This window comes from Numida meleagris, chromosome 1 (assembly GCF_002078875.1).
Source record: "Numida meleagris isolate 19003 breed g44 Domestic line chromosome 1, NumMel1.0, whole genome shotgun sequence".
Lineage (NCBI taxonomy): Eukaryota > Metazoa > Chordata > Aves > Galliformes > Numididae > Numida > Numida meleagris.
In genome coordinates this window covers 188,384,492-188,402,653 of record NC_034409.1, presented here as the reverse complement: position 1 = coordinate 188,402,653, position 18,162 = coordinate 188,384,492, and the positions used below count along the sequence as shown (strand labels likewise).

The following is an 18,162-nucleotide window of genomic DNA, read 5'->3' as shown; positions in this document are numbered from 1 at the left end:
ATCGCCGATAATCACTTTCTCTAGATTTTGTTTCTTTCAGTAGCCCACAGCTTTGAAACTGGGCTCTTCTGTTCTGTTAAAATATGTGGACTAATCTTTGGTAAACCAACATATTTGATTTAGTCGACTATGTTTTAATAACATTTTGGGTTAGCATAGTCAGTTCATCTGCCAAGCATTACATTTTTTCTTTCCCCACAAAATCAGGACAAACTGTACGTCTCCTGCTGCGTCCGAAGCTGATTTGGCTAACTTTCAGCTACGCTAATTAAAGAATACAGCAGTCCTCCTATTTTTAACTAATTTCAAAATACTACAGATAGATACACTGCTGGCGACTGTACTTGGCTTGATGCAAAGCAAGTAAATTGTGCAAAAAGGTTTGTGGTTTGTTTTCTGTCGATTCACTTTCACATGGCTGCACAGACTCACATTCAGATACTTACCATAATGCTAAGAGATGCCAAACAGTTACAAAGATCTATCAAATCCAGTTTCAGGATAAGGATTAAGAATATAGATTTGCATAAATTGCTGTAAACAGAATGTAATGGAACAGAGAAGGTGAATGAATAACAACACCAACGCTTAAAACCCTTTTCTGGACAAAACACTGTGCAAGAAAGATCTGTTTTGAAAAAAAAAAAGTTTCTGCTATTTCCACTTTATTTAATCATTTAAAAAAAAATACTTTCTAAATAAAGTTTATTCGCCTTGAGCACTCCAGCCATCAGGCTTTGAAATATTCCAGACCTTAAAATATGAGTGGTACAATGTCCCAAGTGTGAAATGGTTTTCTTAATTGGAAAATAAGAGAATCAAGATCCGGCAGGCACTGATGTTGCAGTACCAACTACCTCCTTCTCACCTACACAGTTTATTTTTACTCTGCATTGGCATTGCTGGCCATACTCTTAGCTTACAGGGACAAAACCAATTCTGTTTGAAGTCAGCGGGCATTTTGCCATAGATTCAATAGGAACAGAATCTGGCATCTGAAAACTTCACCGTGTGCGATGAAATATGGACCTGCAAAGTATTTGATCTGTGGTTTTACCTGCCTACATTGCTCTCTTTTCCTTACAGCTGTTCTTAGTTACATGTTCTTTTAGGGATCTGATCTTTCAGGTCAACAATATGTTGCATAAAACGACTTATCTTTTCCCGTTTCCCCCAGCTGGGTTATGTAATGTGAATCACTTCGATGCATCTGATAATCATTTTTGCTCTTTATCGTTTGCTGGTTTTTTGGATTGTGAGGGCTGAAAAACACAGGTGCACGGAGTGCTCATCAGCATTGCTTTTGTAGCTCTTCCCAGGTCTCAGCTGCTGTTGCAATGCCTGAAGTCTTTAACAATGAGCAGACTCTTGGAGAATGTTAAGAATGAACACCAACACATGCAGGGTTAGTGTTCAACTCGAGTGTATCCCAGGGCAATGTCAGAGACTATAATCCTTTCTTTTGGATCATTATTCCTTCTTTATTCCTACAGTAGCAAGCACTGCCAGTATGTCTGGCTTTCCAATGAAAAGAGACACTGTATGAAAAGACAAGGGGGGGCTGAATTGATTACCAAAAAAAGACAGGAGAAGTGGTCCAAAGAAAAACTGGATAGACGGTTGCATCAATAATGAGTTATGGATCCTCTGCCACTCTTTGCTCCTTTTTCTCAGATCAAAATGGCCAGCAAAGATTCCCAAGATTTTGTGATCCATGGGAATTGACTTTGCTGGCCTGCAGCCAGTTGCCAGTGCAGAGGTTCTCATCACACAACTTCCAACACAGTAGGCATCTTCTGATCTGAAGTCACATAAGTTTGTTGCCAGATTCATTCCTGGCCTTAAACTGATACGAATTTACCAGCTGATTACCAAGGGAACTTTAGCCTTACTGGAGCCCCTCTCGCACTACTCTGCTGTAGAGCTGGCAACTCACTTGTTCCCAGCATATCACCTTCTCTATTTTCTGGTATCTCAAACCCTTCTGTGAGCTGTGGGGAGCCAGAGAATATGCACAACATGAGGCAGAACCATGAGTATGTGTTCCCCTGATTTTCTTCCTCCATTGTAGCATCCCATGAGTGGGCAGAAAGGTGTGTGCCTGCCATAGGATTGCGAATGAAGAGCTGTGTTCCCAGCATTAGCCACAAAGGCTGATGGCATCCTGGCCTGCACCAGATATAGCGTGGCTGGCAGGACTAGAAAAGTGACTGTCCCCATGTATGTGGCACTGTTGAGACAGCAGCTTGAGTGTTGTGTTCAGATTTGGGCTCCTCTCTACAAGAAGGACAGAGAGTTTCTCAAGTATTTGCAGAGAAGAGCAATGAAGCTGGTGATGGAATTAGAAAGCAAGAGCCACAAGGAGTGGCTTAGGAAACTGGGGCTGTTCAGTCTGGAGAAGAGGAGGCTGAGGGGACGCCTCATTGCTCTCAACACTTCCTGAAAGGAGGTTGCACTGAGGAGGCTGTTGGTTGGGCTTTTCCCTCAGGTGACAAGGGATAGGATATGAGGAAATGATTTCAAGTTATAGCAGGGCAGGTTCAAACTGGACTTCAGGAAGAATTTCTTCATGGAGAGGGTGGTCAAGTGTTGGAGTGGGCTGCCCAGGGAAGTGGTGGAGTCCCCATCCCTGGAGGTACTTAAAAGACAAGCGGACATGGCACTAAGGGACACGGTGATGGGACTCAGTAGGCCTGGTTGATGGTTGGACTTGGTGATCTTGAAGGTCTTTTCCAACCTAAATGATGCTATGATTCTATGTTTCTGTGATTCGTTCACATCTGCCCTGCATCTGTCCCTGGCCTCAGTGAAGGAAACAAGCAGAACATATAATCCGATTACTTCTGGACAGGGGTCATGGCTGAAGCACATTATCAAGACAAGCCTTCACTGCTGCTGCTCAGAAAGCATTGCTTTTTGGGATCTGAGAAATAAAACTAGGAAATGTAGTATGACACAGAAGGCAAGAACAGTCACTCCTATATTACTTCTAACTTTTTGTTTCTCGGATCATGAAAAACAAAGCAATGTAAATATCAAGATCATTTCTTCTTTTATGCATTTCCTTCACTTCACTGAATGAAAAGCACTTTCATTTATGTACGACTGTGTGCTGGAATGACTTAGGACAAATCCTCTATTGATTTTACGATTCAGAATAGCTTATACACCATCAGGACATTGGGAGGCATTTAGTTAATGTCCTTTTCAGTACAGCAGTTTGATTTAATCAGCATGAAGCCTGCCCACGTGTAAATGCAGTCACTGACCTCTGAAGCACAGAGCCAAACACTGATAGCCTCCCTCACTACAGTGAGCAAGATTCAGATCTCACATCAAAACTGGGCAATGGAATCTACCTATACAAGGCTTGAAATCAACCCACTGGCATAAATGGCTTTATTCATTTGAGGAAGAGAACCACGATTTACTTTTGCTGCATAGGCTTGGACCTGAGAATACTTTCACACGTAGGTTTTCTTTTGGGTGAGAAGCCCCATTCAAGTCAGCATTGGCAGGACTGGACCCAGCTATTTACTCTGTATAGTTGGCATTGCCAGCATCAACATTTTTGTTTCAGCTCCACATCAAAATTCATGTGGGTGTAAAGCTTTCCCAGACATAGAGCACGAGCACATGAGTCTCAACATTAATGAGGGAATCTATTAAGCTCTGCTGCACGTATGTGTGTGCAAGAGTGTGAGCTTAAGTACTAATTATAGCTTGGCAGCAGGTTGAAGTGGCTGTTCAATTCATACCCTGTATTTTCATCTGCTTATAACTTTCCTTAAAAACGTTCCTTTGGGGCTGAAGTGTGTTAAGCTTGCTTTTGGCTCAGAGGTGGCTGAAGAAAATGATAGGAGCTGCTTCCGAGTTACATGAGCCTGAAAGGAATGCAGTTCCTCCTCTTGCACTCGCCCTGCTGGCCTGATGCTTGCGAACTGGCAGGGGAGTGAAATGAATGACAGTGCCCTCTCTGAAGCGCCCAGAGAAGGATTCTTATCAAATGCTATCTCCTGCCAAGTCTCACGAACACTGCCAGCCTGGAATGATGATGAGAAGAGCACTTGGCAGTAAGGCTCTAGCTTTCAACATGAAATTACAGGGAAGGGATGTCACTAGCTGGGGCCAGGACACTAGTTTTTTCTGTATGAAAGACGGTCTCCATAAATTTTTTGGAAGTATATTGGTGCACTTATTACCGTGTGCAAAGCTTGTTTTCCCCTCGGAGCATCTGAGTGAGTTACTATGAGACTGCCCACTGCCAAGAGAGAACGTGTAAAAAAAAGTCTTCAGGAAACAGCAGCAGGAGCGCATTAGGAATGCTTGCTGATGGGCAATGCGTTGCAGATACAGGGGACAGCATACCTCTCACTTTACAGAGGTGTCAGTGTTTAACACATCCACTGGAAAGTGTGAACAAAATGTAGGGCAGCTTGTTTCCTTTCTATCTCACACTCCAAAAGGCATTTGTTACATGCATTTGTCTTGCAGGTAGCAATCCTGGTTTTGCAGACATTTGCTTCTAGCATTAATGACATGATTGGTTTTGCAGTGTGTTAAGTTTCAAGTCAGGGCAAGGAGACAAAGGTGCTATAACGCGCAACAGAATTCACAACTATCAAATTTGTTTTCCAGCTCTCTACTTAGATTATATGGCAGGGGAGCTCCTACCTAGATAATTTACTCCTGAATGGACACAGTAAAATTAGCTCTGATCACTCCTCTCCTGTGATACAGCACTGACTAACTTTTCTCCCTTTCTACCTGCTTTTCTCATGTCATAGTTATGTTAGCTCTCTTGCAGCTGCTTTCTTCCTCAACAAAGTCAGCTTCCTTTGGGGGAATTGAATAGCAGGGTCAGTGGCTACTGGTTAACTGGAGCTGCATGAGGAGGTGGCACAAGCCGCAGGGCTCAGAATAGCATGCATGAGGAAGGATGTTGGATATCGGTCTTACACGGAGAAGCACAAAGGGAGAAATGTGAGAGCAATGAAAGAAATGTTAAAGCCGGCACCATTTCCAGGAAGAGTAAAGTATAGAGAAATAAAGATTTGCCCGGTTCATAGAGTCATACAATCATAGAATCATTAAGGTTGGGAAAAACCACTAAGATCATCTAGTCCAGTCATCAACCCATCACTACCATACACACAAAGCCATGGCTCTAATCTTCAACCATGTCCCTAAGGTCAACATGGACTTGAGGAAGTTGGCTTTGTCTGCAAGGACAAGAGGTCTGAACCAGATGAGAGGCTAGAAGAAAAGCAGGTGCTGTGAGAGGAATGCAGAGCAATGGGCGATTTCAGCAGGAACATTTTGGATAGGCTCAAGAGCAATGTTTAGGTAGAAGAAAGTGATGGATTTGAAGCAGGAACAAACTGAGCATGGAGTAACGATCATTAGGATTGAAAGGAAGGAGATGAGTACTTAAAATCAGAGGGATTGGAAACAATTTCATATGGACTGGACATAAGAGAAGCAAAAAGAAAAGCTGGTGGGCTGTCACATTATGTGTGGGCGGGAGGAATGTTGCGGGTGTAAACAAGCACATTTAGAGTAGTAGAAAGGGGTATCAATTTTGCAATACTCTAGCAGTCCTCAGTGGTCATTCTCCCACATGTAACCTGGCCACTCGGCATGCCCCTGCTGGCTCCCTGATCACGTTGGCAGCATGAACGAGTAATGAGAACGACATGCCTGGGCTACTCTATTTCATTACACCACTAACAAGTGTCGCTTTGACCATAACCTTTCTACATCACAGCTTCTTGAAAATATGCTTATCTTCCTCTCAGAGGTGTTACAAATGCAAGTTAACTATTGTCCATAAAGTTCTTTGATGAGTTGCTATGGTGACACAAATTATATTGAATTTTTATTATAGTCAAGGTGCAGTATTACTCTAAATGTCTTTCACAGAAAAAACAACGTTTAATAAATCTTTGCCAAACTCTTTGAAAATGGTTTTGAAATTATTATTCTGCAGGTAAATGAGCAGTGCTCTACCAGGTCAGGCAAAACCAGGCTATTCAAAAGGGCATCAGTAACCTTAGACTGTGTTAATACACCACCTCTATTAGAGAAGGCCATGCAGCATCAGAGAGATGTCTGGCTCTAGATGTGCAGCTGTTGTGGAGCTGCCCAGAGGTACACCAGAAACGAACTATGACAGGCGTATGTGACACCTAGCTACATTTGGGAAGCCAGTGAGTTGGTGTTTCCTGTTTCCTACGGTCTATTCTTTCCTATATATTCTGACTCAAACAGATGCTAAATTCCTGGGCCGACATTCCCCCTTCCTTAGAAGTTGGGGAAGATACTATAATCCTTAGCAGCAAATAAAATCTGTGGTGATCCTTGAAATGGACTATGGCAAGTGTCTTGATACCAGTGTGTTCCCAGACTGTTTATAAAACACTGAAACAGCATTTCCTATCACATTCAGGTGGATTCACTGCCATTTCAGGTGGATTTCCTCTACATTGCGTCCTCACCCCATCACTGTCACTCTTAATCATCCCTCTCAGCCTTTCCATCCCTTTCTATTGAAACAGCCCCACGTCAATATTTTTTGCCTCTGTAATTTTTATTCATCAGCCCTCTTCACTAACCAGATTACAGTTGCTGGTTTCTTTTGTTGTTGGTTCTAGGTATGCCTTCTTAGCCTTAGCAGTGAGCCTGCTACAGCCTAAGAGCATGTGCACAACTCTGTGCCTTACCGGTTTTGTATCTCGGAAGGGTTGATTTCTAAGAGATCTGAAATTCAGCCAAAACCCCTCCTTTAAACCTGAAGCTATGCCCTGTAAACAATGACTCCAAACCACAGCTTTCCTAATAGTTTGCTGAACATTTGCAAGAGTATGAAGCATGGAGGAAAGCACAGATGCCAACAGCACTGTGAGCATTAAAGCACGCGGTTGGACTGCAGTCATTATGGAGTAGCAGGCACCACACTGAGTAGAAACTACACTGTTGCAAGAAAGTGATATACATAACAAATTACAGAGGTCACACTGAGGCAAGATTTTCAGAATTGCACAGCACACACTGGGAGAATCAGCCCTGTCAGCTTGCCTGTCCTTTCAGGATAGCTGGATACCAGTGAACCGCTGACACTTTAGGGAGCTTGAGAATGCAAGATGCAGCATTTTTGCAGGAGCTGGGTCCATACTCTGGAAGAACTCTTCACAAGAGAAAAGAATGTTGTTTAGGTTTGCCACTTGGCTAAATATAGGACTCATATCTTTGGATTAGTTTCTCCTTTCTTTCTCAAGCACACCCAGACACACAAACAAAAACAGATGAGATATAAACTAATCAAACTTGTTTTCTTCAGGTTGGAAAGGAAAAGAGATTAATATTTTGATTTCAATTTCCACATCTTTGGGAGGTGCTCAGATATTATCTAACACAGAGCTTCAATTTCCTCACTGTAAAGGTACTAAATGCCTCCCAAGCAATTGAAAAGCAACAAACAATTACAAAAATAAGTCCTCCCATCACTTCTCTCTCTCGTTTCTACTTAAGAACAAAAATAATGAGTAAAAATTTTAACTGAGTGGGGTTAAACTGTGAGATTTCTGTGCTTACGAAGAGCGATAGAAAAGTTAAATTTATTTTTGGTTTTGAACCTTTAAGACCAAGGTCACTTTTTGTCCCCTTAGGAATGAGACATTTTGTCCAAATCTGGCCTCAGTAACTCGTACAGTCACAAACTTCCTCTCTTTGGATAGTTTCACTGTTCTTGGAGAAAGCAATGGGCATAATCAGAGAAGAACCAATGGAGCTTAAATTACGTAGGCCAATTCCATGGACCTTTTCCAAACATTTCTTGAAGAGTTCTTGAAGTGGGGTGTCGAAATCCTGGTCCTAGATGAAGTTAGAATAAAAAAATATCAGCAGTGTAAAAATTATTTAAGCGTCTGGTTTACAATATAATTTGGAAACAATACAAAAAGATGATGTATTCACAGCGATACTGCTTTATCAATAGCCCATAGCAGTCTCAGTGTTTTTGTGGTGTGAAGCTTTATGCTAAAGCTGTCTTATCTCAGAGTCCACTGCTGTATGCTTCAGTGATTTATTTCCCCAGCGTGGGTATTTGGAACACTAGGAGCAGGTCAGGAGGAGCCAACAAATACAAACGTGACAGAATCTTCAAAGATCCTGGCATTATGAAGGAAGCAAGTTCTACATGTGCAAGCACTCCTTCCACAGACACAGCAATTATATTATTTGGGTCCAGCTTTCACCAGTTATCCTTCATCTGACACCGATTTTCAGCATGCATTATGAAGAGATAATCCTACTTAGATATCCTGTCAGGCAGACCGAGCCGACGATCATTTGTATACCGCTTCTGTTTAAATTGCCTAATAAATCCTTCAGTGGCTTCATGGATCAGGGACATTTCCAAGAAGAATCATCAGGAGGCACTTCTGGGAGAGGAAGGATATTTGCCTGCTGGAATCCTGTGGTTTTGCCGCGTTATTCACTGCTGTATGACTGGGAAGAGAGGAGCGCCCTGCTGTAACACGTAAGGAGAGCTGCTGGGTGGCTGTGACTGAACCAGGATGTACTCCAGGGGCTGCCCGTCACTCCCATCAGGGTCACCCAGGTATAAGGCCCCTGGGAGGCACCCGAAGGAACGCTGGGCTGACTTTTATGGAACACGAAGCAACTTTGTACAAAATCCCAGTAAGTCAAGGGCAGTGCCGCTGGGTAAATCTGAGAGCCCTGAGAAGCGTTTGTTGAGGGGTGGGAAGCTGATCGTGAAAGACCTGAAAAACACATTTTTATTTACTTATGATGTAAATTTGAGATCTTTCAAATAACACTGAGGAGGACGAATGCAGCAACCACACAGCTCCCAACTCCTCACAGCCTTCAGGAAGAGTTCCTCTTCGCGTCTCCGTTGTCCAAGGTACCACACGAGGAATTTCCAAGCCGAGGAACGCAAAAACTTCCTCACAACTCCCGAGGTTTTACAGCGCTTTGCAAGGCTTTACGTCACCCTGCCGAACCCCAGAGCGGGTACCCCCACCGACCCAACCTCTGTCTCCCCACAGATATGACCCAGAGCCGGGGGCTGTCCCCGCTCTCCCCCAGCTGCGCGGACCCTCTCGCCTGAGGGGACGGCGCAACCAACCGCCCCTCAGCGGCCCCCGCCCGCCACACCCGCGTTGAAGGCAGCCAGGCACCACGTGACCCCGCCCCTTCTCGAGCCCGAGGAGCTTCGCAGCGGGGCTCGTCCGCTGGGGGGGGGGGGTGGGGGGGCGCGCACCGGGGCGTGTCACGTGGGCGGGGCGCCTGGATCACGTGACGCGGGGCGGCCGGAAAGCTCCGAGGAGGAGCCGCGCTGCCGCCATTTTCCTGCGGCGCCCAGTGCGTGTCCCCTGTCCCCGGCCGAGCGGAAGGCGCGAGGGGGAGGGGACGGCGGCTGGGGGAGGGGGGTGGGAGGAGGAGGGGTCCCTGCTCGGGTGACAGGTCCGTCCCTGAGGGCGGAGCGGGGGCCGCCTGCGGCGCGGCGGGGCGAGGAATCCGTTCGGCTCCATCCCCCGGCATAGTCCTCCCGTCCCGGCCCCTGAGGAAGGAGCGGCGCCGCGCTCGCTTCCAGCACCGCCATGTCCGGCCAGAGCCTCACCGACCGCATCACGGCGGCACAGCACAGCGTGACCGGCTCGGCGGTCTCCAAAACCGTCTGCAAGGCCACAACCCACGAGGTCATGGGGCCCAAGAAGAAGCACCTGGACTGTGAGTACCTGACGGGTAGCGGCGGCGGCGGCGACGTCGGGGCTCTCCCTGCGTTCCGTTCCGAGCTGAGCTCGGAGCCCCGTGGAGCCGAGCCGGGCTGCGGGGCTGCGTCCTGTCCGTCCGGCCTCGCGGGGACGTGGAGCGTCGGGCGGCGGAGCTCTGTGTGCTTCGGTATAGGACGTTCTGGTTGGGGGGGTGGGGGTGGGTGGGAGCGGGGACGTGGCGATGGAGAGCCTGGGAGAGGCTGCTCGCCGTGCGTGTGCCCTGCAGGAGAGAGGCCTTCCGATCGGCTTTTCTTTATGCACGGGGCGCTGGGCAATGTGAGCTTCTGAAGGACAGCGCTGGCCCCGTTCCTCTGCCTCGGAGAACCGATGGGATTGAGCAGAGGAATGGGATGTAATTTCCTTACTCATTGGTCTCGTTGGTTTCTTGCTCGAGCAGCACTCCCCTGTTCTTAGAGGAGGTGGCAGGAGTTCCAAGAAGGAGTAGTTGGTCAGTTCTCTTATTTCTCCCCTAGGTAGTCTACTGGGGAAAAGAAAAAACAATACTTTCGTCTCGTTTTGCTTCATATAGTTTTCTGTGTGAAATAAGTGCTCGAGGGACTAATCTCTCTCTTATCCTTTCTAGTCTGTCTCCTTTGCTGGGGGACATGGGCCTAAGGGGGCTTCTTTAGACCTTCAGCACCTGAGCTTAACGTCCCGTACAGCTTCTATTAAAATTAGATCCAAAGTGGGAAATCTGAAAAGGTTTTCTCTTCGTTCTGTTCCACCCAGGTGATTATGGTGAGCGTAGAAGTTGGTATTAGTGCATCTTCCGTTAAGCTGTGAGGTCATAGAACTAAGGATGCGCTTCAGTTGGGTACTTGAGTGTATCACATGTATTTGTTCTAGATCTGTCCTCCCTCATCTGTAAAGAAAGATACTGGAGAGAGACCTGTGGATGTGCCTTCTGTATAAGTGCTTTGTCCTTTTCTCCCACCCACGTATATGAGAAGGCTGAGTCTTTGTACGTCTTGAATTTGTGCCTTGACTCCTCACTATGTCCAAATGACAAGACCAGATGATAGTACTAGGACACTGTAGTTAATACTTTTTTTCTGACTCGAAGAGTAAAGAAACTCTTGGTTTGTGAGTACCTGCGAGAGATGTGGACCATTATATAGCCATAGAACAGCTGCCTCAGTTTCTTGTTGCTATTCCCTCATCTATTTCATCTTTTGCCTAGAGACTATGTAGTAAATGACTATATGTGAGTGGGTTGTTTTTTTTTTTGGTTAGCCCAGGATATCAAAGGCTGAGGAAATCTGTGGGTTGTAAGAAACTTTGGTCTCAGGTAGAGAAAGTGCCTTGTCGTACGGCTAACATATGAAGCCATGATGTTACTGGATTTCACGCAACAGAAGGGAGGCTTTCTGGCAAAACCTTTGCTAGGTTTAGCTTGGAGTAGTAGAAAAAGCGCAGTTCCAGGACCATCAAACTGACCCATCTACTGCTCCTCAGAGAGGAGGGTGCGTGTTTATTCAAGGGTGGTGTTCTGAACATGTTTGCTGGGGGGCATCCTAATCAAGACCTATAGAATACTGTTGTGGATGGGTGCTTGACATGCTTAGAACTCATCAGAAAGCTATCTGGTAGCTGCTGGATGAGAGGGCTGCTGCTTTATTTCCTGTCTGCTGTGGACTGAGAAACTCCTGGTTCCTGCCTCTTTCTCAGATGATTCTTTTTTCAGAGCAATGTGAACTTATTTTCCGTTAGCTTTACTACTATCGCTACTTTTCCAAATAGTAAAAATAGATCCTGTGTAGATCAAGTTTGGTATGCTGCCTCTAATAAGGTTGTTGGGAATCTCTGGTCCTGCCATCAGGAAATGACACAGTTCCATATTTTGGAAATCGTCTTTGTTCATGCTGTTTATGGTTGCATGTTTAAAAATAAATACCTTTTTTTTTTTTGCAGAAGCTGTGATTCAAGCCCCACCTCTGAGTTATGTGCACATACTTTCTTTTCTTAAAATAGTCTAATTCTTTTAACTACTACATAAATCTAAAATGCTGAGCTTTCATTGTGAGTAACAGTTAACGTACCAGTCTCCCATGGGCAGCATCCTTCTTGAATATCTAAAAATATTTTTTAAATTTTTAAAGCTTAGTTTGCTGAAGGCTGTCTCCAGACTTCAGACAAGTTAATGAGCTAAGTTTTCTAAGACTCTCCTGGAATTAAGCCTTAGTTTTGTAGCGTTTGCTGTGGTTGTTGCATGTTCTTCTTGATGTGGTATACGCGTTACCTACGCAGAGTTCTAATTCTGTGGCTGTCCTATTTCTGAAACTTTCTTGTTTAAGCTTGAGCTGTTGTGAACACATTTAAGTAGCCCAGCCTTGCACTAACTGTATAACGGGGAAATGCAAAGTAAATGACTGTACACGTGGTCATTCCTACTCTTATTTATCTTGTTCTTGATTCCCTATGGAGTTCCAAAACTGAAAGGCTTCCCTTACTGTATTTGTATGTTCCCTCAGTGACCGCTGCCTTACTTCGTAAGCCTGTAAGAAGTCATTCTTGGACCATATTGATAAAAACATAATCTACTCCCAAGAACAGTCCTTCTTTCCAGTTACAGATTTAGTTGCTTTTTTGGTTTGAGGGAGGAAGAATTAGAATTTGAATTGACAAGAGGACTTGGCCTATGATAGGTAATGTTAATCATCTTATGATCCATTGCTTGCATTCTGGATATGCTGCTGTTCTGGAGGTCCCATCTTAGAACTGGGATAAGAATTCTCTGTTTTGTGATCTAGGTGCTGCTTTAGCAACCACGGATTACTTGTTTCATAGTGATCAGGTTTAGTATTCTTGAAACCTCACAAAGTATAGTTCATTAACTTTATTTTATGGAAAACTTCGTTTAACTAGGACTTCGTCCCAGTTTTCACACCACTCTGAGCAGCAATAGCTCAAAACTAGTTTGTGAGTTTCATTTGTGCACTGAGTTTCATAAAGCCCTTCCTGTCATGGCTAGTTATTGTCTGCTGTATTCAGTGCTGTACACAGATAAGAACAACACCGAGTGTAAGTGATGCTGGAAACCCTGTTGCCAAATTTTGCTTTAATTTTCCCAGTTCTAAGGTAGAGCAGGGGGAGCTGTGTCTGTCTGTATTTGTGGTGGGCAGTTAGTATTAAGAAAACCACAAGATAACACTATTAATAGCAACTAGGAGATTTCCCTAGGTCCCTTCAGTGCAACCTCCAGCAGTGATTCCACGGTGGCACAGCCACACAACGTTTTTATGCAAGTTTGTGAGTGTAGTCAAAAAAAACCAGCTTTGATGTGAAACGTGGTTGGGGTTGGGTTTTTGAGCGTGTATGGCGTAGTAGCCCTGTGTGCTTGTAGATAATAGAGTAGTGCTCTTTAAAGGAGAATGTGGATGGATGGCTTGGAAGGAAGTTGTGATGCTGTAATTATCCTTTCTCAACAGGAAAGCTCCCAATAGTTATGCCAGAGTGTAACTTCCTTTACTTCTTATTGTGAAGAAGATCAGTATTTTTAAGGAAGACAGTAAACTGACGCTGCCCTCTGTTACGTAGATGTTACTGAGAAACTATATAAGTGAAAGTAAGTTGAATTAAACTGGCTGGGAACTTATTTCCCAGATGTTTTGGTTTTGCCAACAGACTGCTACTAGAGCAGCAGCAAAGTCCAACTGAAGTCTTGCTTTGCGATTCTGCTCTCAGGTGACAGTCAGCAGAGGGGATTTCACAGCCCTGAGGGGCAAGGATCAGTGCTTTTCTCTGAATCTCAGTGGGGATTTGTAGTAAAGCTGGGAAGATCAGTGTTTTGAGTGCTCACCTGCCTTTGAATACTGAAACATAACTCGGTTATTTCAGTGGTGCAGTGAGTTAACTCCTGGGTGCTTAAAATACTGTTGTTTTCTGCAGTTGAAATGAGTTATCCATGTTCTTTTTTATGGCACTTTAAAACTTTACCAGAACTATTTTTTTTTTGTTAGGACTACCTGACGTTTCTCATGACTTTGCTTCCCATTTTATATCTGACTGATATTTCTGGAGGCGGTCTGTGGCTATTCTTGCTTAGAACTGCTATGTGTAACCATAATTACTCCAAATGCAGTTAATTACGTCATTATAGCTTTCCTTTGAAGTATTTCTTTCTGAGTTCTTCCGTGACTCCTTCAGGATTTCTTCCTCAGCGAGCTTTCCCCAACTTCTCACTGGAATTCCTCTGCAATATTTGTTTATGCCTTTTAGTAGAGTACAAAACTATCCATCCTCCTCTCGAGTGCCAGAGGGCTGATTTTTCTACCACAGCTGCTCATTTGCAGAAAGAATAGCCATTTAGTTCTGCAGCTGTTGTTTTATTTTACTTAGCCTGAAGCAGTATTCTACTTCAGATGAAGTAAGAGGCAGGAGCTGTGGAGGAGAGGCTGGAGGACACCTGCAATCAGCTTACTGTGAATCTTCATGCTGCCGTTGTTTTGCATTGGCTGAGGTTACTCGGGTGCCGTGTAACTTTGGGCTATTGCTCTTACTGTAATTCTTAATGGTGCAGTCATCTCTCGCATCTTCTAAAACAGATACTCAGAAAAGGCATTCTTCTGCATTTCAGGCTGTGACCTAATGATCTATTTCAGTCTTGTTTGGATTTTTAAGGTCAGTTTTCAGTCCCTAGATGTGGAAGCTTCACGCTGTTCTTAGTGGCAACAAGTTCACAAAGTAGCACTGCTTTGCCTAATCATACAAAAGGGGTGACTTAGATAACCTGGAATTCAAGCTTCCTTCTTTTTGTTGGTTTTCTTTTCCTCCTGTACATTGCCTTATGTAAAGTAAATGATCACTAAACTAGTAAGTAAATGCTGCAAAAGTTAACTTAAGAAGTGTTAGAGGTCTTGCTCTCCCTGAAAAATACCATACCTCTTCCATAACAGAGACATGTTTGGAATTGGAAAGCTTGCTATTTTTTAACAGCCTCCTGGAGTTTCTCAGTATCTTTAAGGTATTTTCACTCCTTTAATACTGAAACATCAGTTACTTTTCCAAAAATAGTCCAGTTACTGCAGGTCAGGTATGTGCACTCCTATGTTTGGTAAATCTTGCTGATCCTAAAACATTTTGGAAGAAATCAGGTGAGTGTTGTAAACAACTTGTTTATAGTCTTGAAGTCCTGTTCTAAGACAATTAAACATTCCCAAATAGTTGATAATTCATATAGGAAGCAATAGTCTCAAGCACATGTTCTTACTTCTGTCTCAGCAAACTCTTGTGCTCCAACACTGAGAACTTTACAGAAGTTCTCTGACAAGACCTCGTCTTGTCAAGAAACCTGTTACTTACGTCCATCAGTATGAGAGTTTAACTTTTCAGGTTTCCTGTAGGTTGAAGTATTAACCTTAAAAGTAGCTGTAATTTGGAGCTGAAAGTTATCTTTGCAAAGGTTCAGGTAGGAGAGAGATTTTTGTTGCTCATTGTCTGCGCTGGATTAGAAGTAAACAAGAACTAACTGGCCGAAAAGCCACGGCTAAGTAGAAATGGGAGAAACTGATGCTGATACCAAGTTGTTGTTCTGATATTTTTCTTGCCCTTCTAGGATTTATGTCTGTTGTGAAGTGTGATTCTGATCAGGCAGGGTATGAACTTATCTGAGCTGATGTACCCTTCTGAGCTCAAAGGGGGTAGAAATAGCGTGTGCTGCAATCACAGCAATCACCCTTAGCTTCCCATTACAGCTTTATCAGTTAGATGGTAGTTTGTAAACCTCAGAAGAATGTTTGTATATTCACTGTTCACTTTGGGTTTTCTCAAGGCTGTTAGTGGCGAATCCAAGTTCTGAGTAATTTGTGACAAATCGGGTATTGAGATTTGAGAAATCAGGGAACTAAGCTGTATTTAACTGTCCGTGAAAATAACTTCGTTAAGTTAAGCGCTTCATAATGACTTAACAAATGCGCCGGATTTTCAGATTGTGACTAAACATCTCTATGCTATTTTTCTAAAGGAGCTTTATTCAAGTAATACTTATCTGGATCATTTGAATATTAAAAATGAGTGAATTAGGATTGGTTTTGTTCTGTTTTTCCTCGAAACAGACGTAGTAAAATGACAAGATCTACACCAGAAGTTGATGTGGAATGTCACTTCTTAGCGTGAGGCACATGTCAGTGTACTGGAGGGAAGTGGTGCAAAGGCCTTGTGGTTTTATTTTAATTCATGTGATGACTTACATATGGTGTCTGGGCGTGTATCTATGCGTATATAAAATAATACAAAAATGTGGGTCTTGGGCTCATTCTGAGCTCTGTAATGTAATTTCTTTGAGATCTGTCAGTTTCCTAAGGAGGAGCTCTCCACATCGAGCCCTTCTTTTTTTCTTTCCACTTGTTCTCTTGATAAGGCACTTCTGAAATCTTCACTTAATGTTCTTTATTACCTCTGAAGCAAGCAGTCCTTCAGTTACCGTGTTTGTGTGCCGTGGCAGCAGTGTTGTTCTGGAAGCAGCTATTCTTCTGCTTATGTAGGAAGTGATATATTTGCCCTGGTTCCAACTCTGCTCCGGTATTTCACGTATTTACTCTAAATATGGGGCTTGCAGTAGCACGTAGCTCAACCACTCCAGTTCCCAACTGTATACTATGACATCAACAACGTATCTCTATAGTTTTTAGCCTTTGTCAATTTTAATACTTTAGGATTCGTTCTGTAAATTGTGTTAATAACTGTTTCCTTGCCAAATGTTTTAATATAATTTTTTCCACGTTAATGGCTTTCAGAATTGTATTTAATCCAGTTTGAAGAATGATACCTATTTCATTAGCATCCTCACAAAATTTCTGGTTGTCTGTGATTTGATTATTCTGGTGGTTTCTGCCAAATCAGAAGATCAAGTGGCTATCAAACAGAAGGAATGGCTGTCTTCGTGTTCTCTGACATTAAGGGCTGCCTGTGATTTGCTTTGCTGTTGGCTGTGTTTGAATTCTTCTGGCTTGGCTATGAGCACCTGTAATGTGATGTGACAGTTTCTGTACCTGTCCCGTGCTTTTCAGGTGCATGCTTTTTGTGCTGGGTTTAGTTATATAGAGTGCTTCTCCTCCCTGCTTATACTTACCTTGGGTTCAGAAATCCCTTCGGCATTTCACTCAAATTTGTTTCCAGTTGTGCTTGGTTTATTTGGCTGACAAATAGGTCGATGGTTAATTGGAAATTGGGTCACACATTCGTTTGAATTTGATTTTATCCCCTTCCCCTCCTCCCTAGCCTGTATCGCTGTGATAATTGCAGCCATCGCTGCAACCTATTTCAAACTTTGAATTTTTCTGATCCACGTCTCTGTGTATTCCTGACCTGACCTCATTTTTGATGTAAAATGGTAAAACTTGCTTCAGCTCTTCTCAGTATGGTGGCTTAAACACTGCAGTAGTGGTGTCAGTTGATTGATTGTCCAGAAGCCATTGGCATTAATAATTTAGCAGACACAGTGTTATGACAAGCTTAAAAAAATCTCGCCTTTAAAAATTGATAAAGTAGGAATATTTCCTTCACGATACACAGCAACTATATACAGCTATAGTTTTCAAATGGAGCTTGCTCTGCATAAAGCAATTCTCAGTTTGATCTGGCTTGCTCATGAAATGTCTTGTCCTTCTGTCTTACAAGGAGCACTTAGATTTAAGATTTACATAATGGTGATGTCAGTTTGTGTGTTTTAGGGGTGTTATGTGCCAATATGATTCATAAGAACTACAGCTTAAATCATAACAGTCGCAGCCAAGTAGGAAAAAATGCTCTTCTTAACAATATCTTTCTGTGCTCTTTTTCTCTCAACGAGTTTTACTGCTTAGAAACAAAAAGATACCTGAGGATTCCAGTATAACTTGGGATCAGTTGTGAGTGTGACGGTCTGTGTCACTTTGCTCTCTCTGGTACAGGGACGTTGTGATCACAGGTTTTACTCAGATTACGGTACCCGCGTGTGTTGTCCTTCAGTAGAATTGCCTGTCACTAGTCTGTGTTAGACAAAGCCTAGAGCATCAAAAGTTTGTGGGGTGGGTTTTAATCATAGCAATGAGAGAGAAGTCAGTGGAAGCCAAATACGAGCGCTTTTGCATGACTGGGCTGTAGTTGTTTCTAACAAGGCTGTGAAGTGCGTAGTGAGCTGCTGCCTTTGATTAGCTGTCTGATGGGAAGGCTCAAGGTACACAAGTGCCAGCTGTAAGCTGTTGGAAACGCAGGGACTAGCACGCTGCTGAGCTTTGGGAAACATGATGCTCTGAAGAAAGACTTCTTTTTTAAATCCTTGGTAGTTATTAGGGAACGAGATGAGACTTCTTTTTGGATCTGTTGAGCTGGAATGCTTTGCCACAGACATTACCATCATTAAGCCTATCAAATGTAATCAAAG

General features: G+C 43.5%; 2 protein-coding genes across 5 annotated transcripts in view; one reads left to right on the top strand and one right to left on the bottom strand.

The window, feature by feature from the left end:
• On the bottom strand, positions 33-10,979 carry LOC110391076. 2 transcript variants are annotated; one of them, XM_021382789.1, is made up of 3 exons: positions 10,441-10,979; positions 9,765-10,278; positions 33-7,872 (listed from the first exon to the last, which is right to left on the bottom strand). In XM_021382789.1, the coding sequence occupies exons 1-3, from the start codon at positions 10,587-10,589 to the stop codon at positions 7,696-7,698; spliced, it is 840 nt and encodes a 279-aa protein (XP_021238464.1). In that variant the 5' UTR covers positions 10,590-10,979; the 3' UTR covers positions 33-7,695. The 2 variants fall into 2 exon arrangements, 1 of the variants encoding a protein (XP_021238464.1); XR_002433965.1 differs by having other exon boundaries at positions 33-8,783; positions 9,765-10,979.
• The window catches only part of PICALM (phosphatidylinositol binding clathrin assembly protein), a 63,311-nt gene continuing 54,612 nt past the window's right edge, over positions 9,464-18,162 (top strand). For 2 of the 3 annotated variants that reach the window (XM_021382766.1, XM_021382757.1), the window contains exon 1: positions 9,464-9,756. In XM_021382766.1, coding sequence (XP_021238441.1) covers positions 9,627-9,756 — 130 coding nt within the window. In that variant the 5' untranslated portion in view covers positions 9,464-9,626. The remainder of the gene's footprint in view (positions 9,757-18,162) is intronic. The other variant, XM_021382775.1, reaches the window with a different exon arrangement.

What these genes read in the sequence shown, in the direction of transcription:
- LOC110391076 (XM_021382789.1), bottom strand. Translation starts at nt 10,589, where the DNA reads ATGACCTCACAGCTTAACGGAAGATGCACTAATACCAACTTCTACGCT. An exon ending in GTACGGGACGTTAAGCTCAG is followed by an intron (nt 10,279 to 10,440) that starts GTGCTGAAGGTC and finishes TTTCCCCAGTAG; the next exon opens with ACTACCTAGGGGAGAAATAA. An exon ending in CCGCCGCCGCTACCCGTCAG is followed by an intron (nt 7,873 to 9,764) that starts GTACTCACAGTC and finishes AACTTCATCTAG; the next exon opens with GACCAGGATTTCGACACCCC.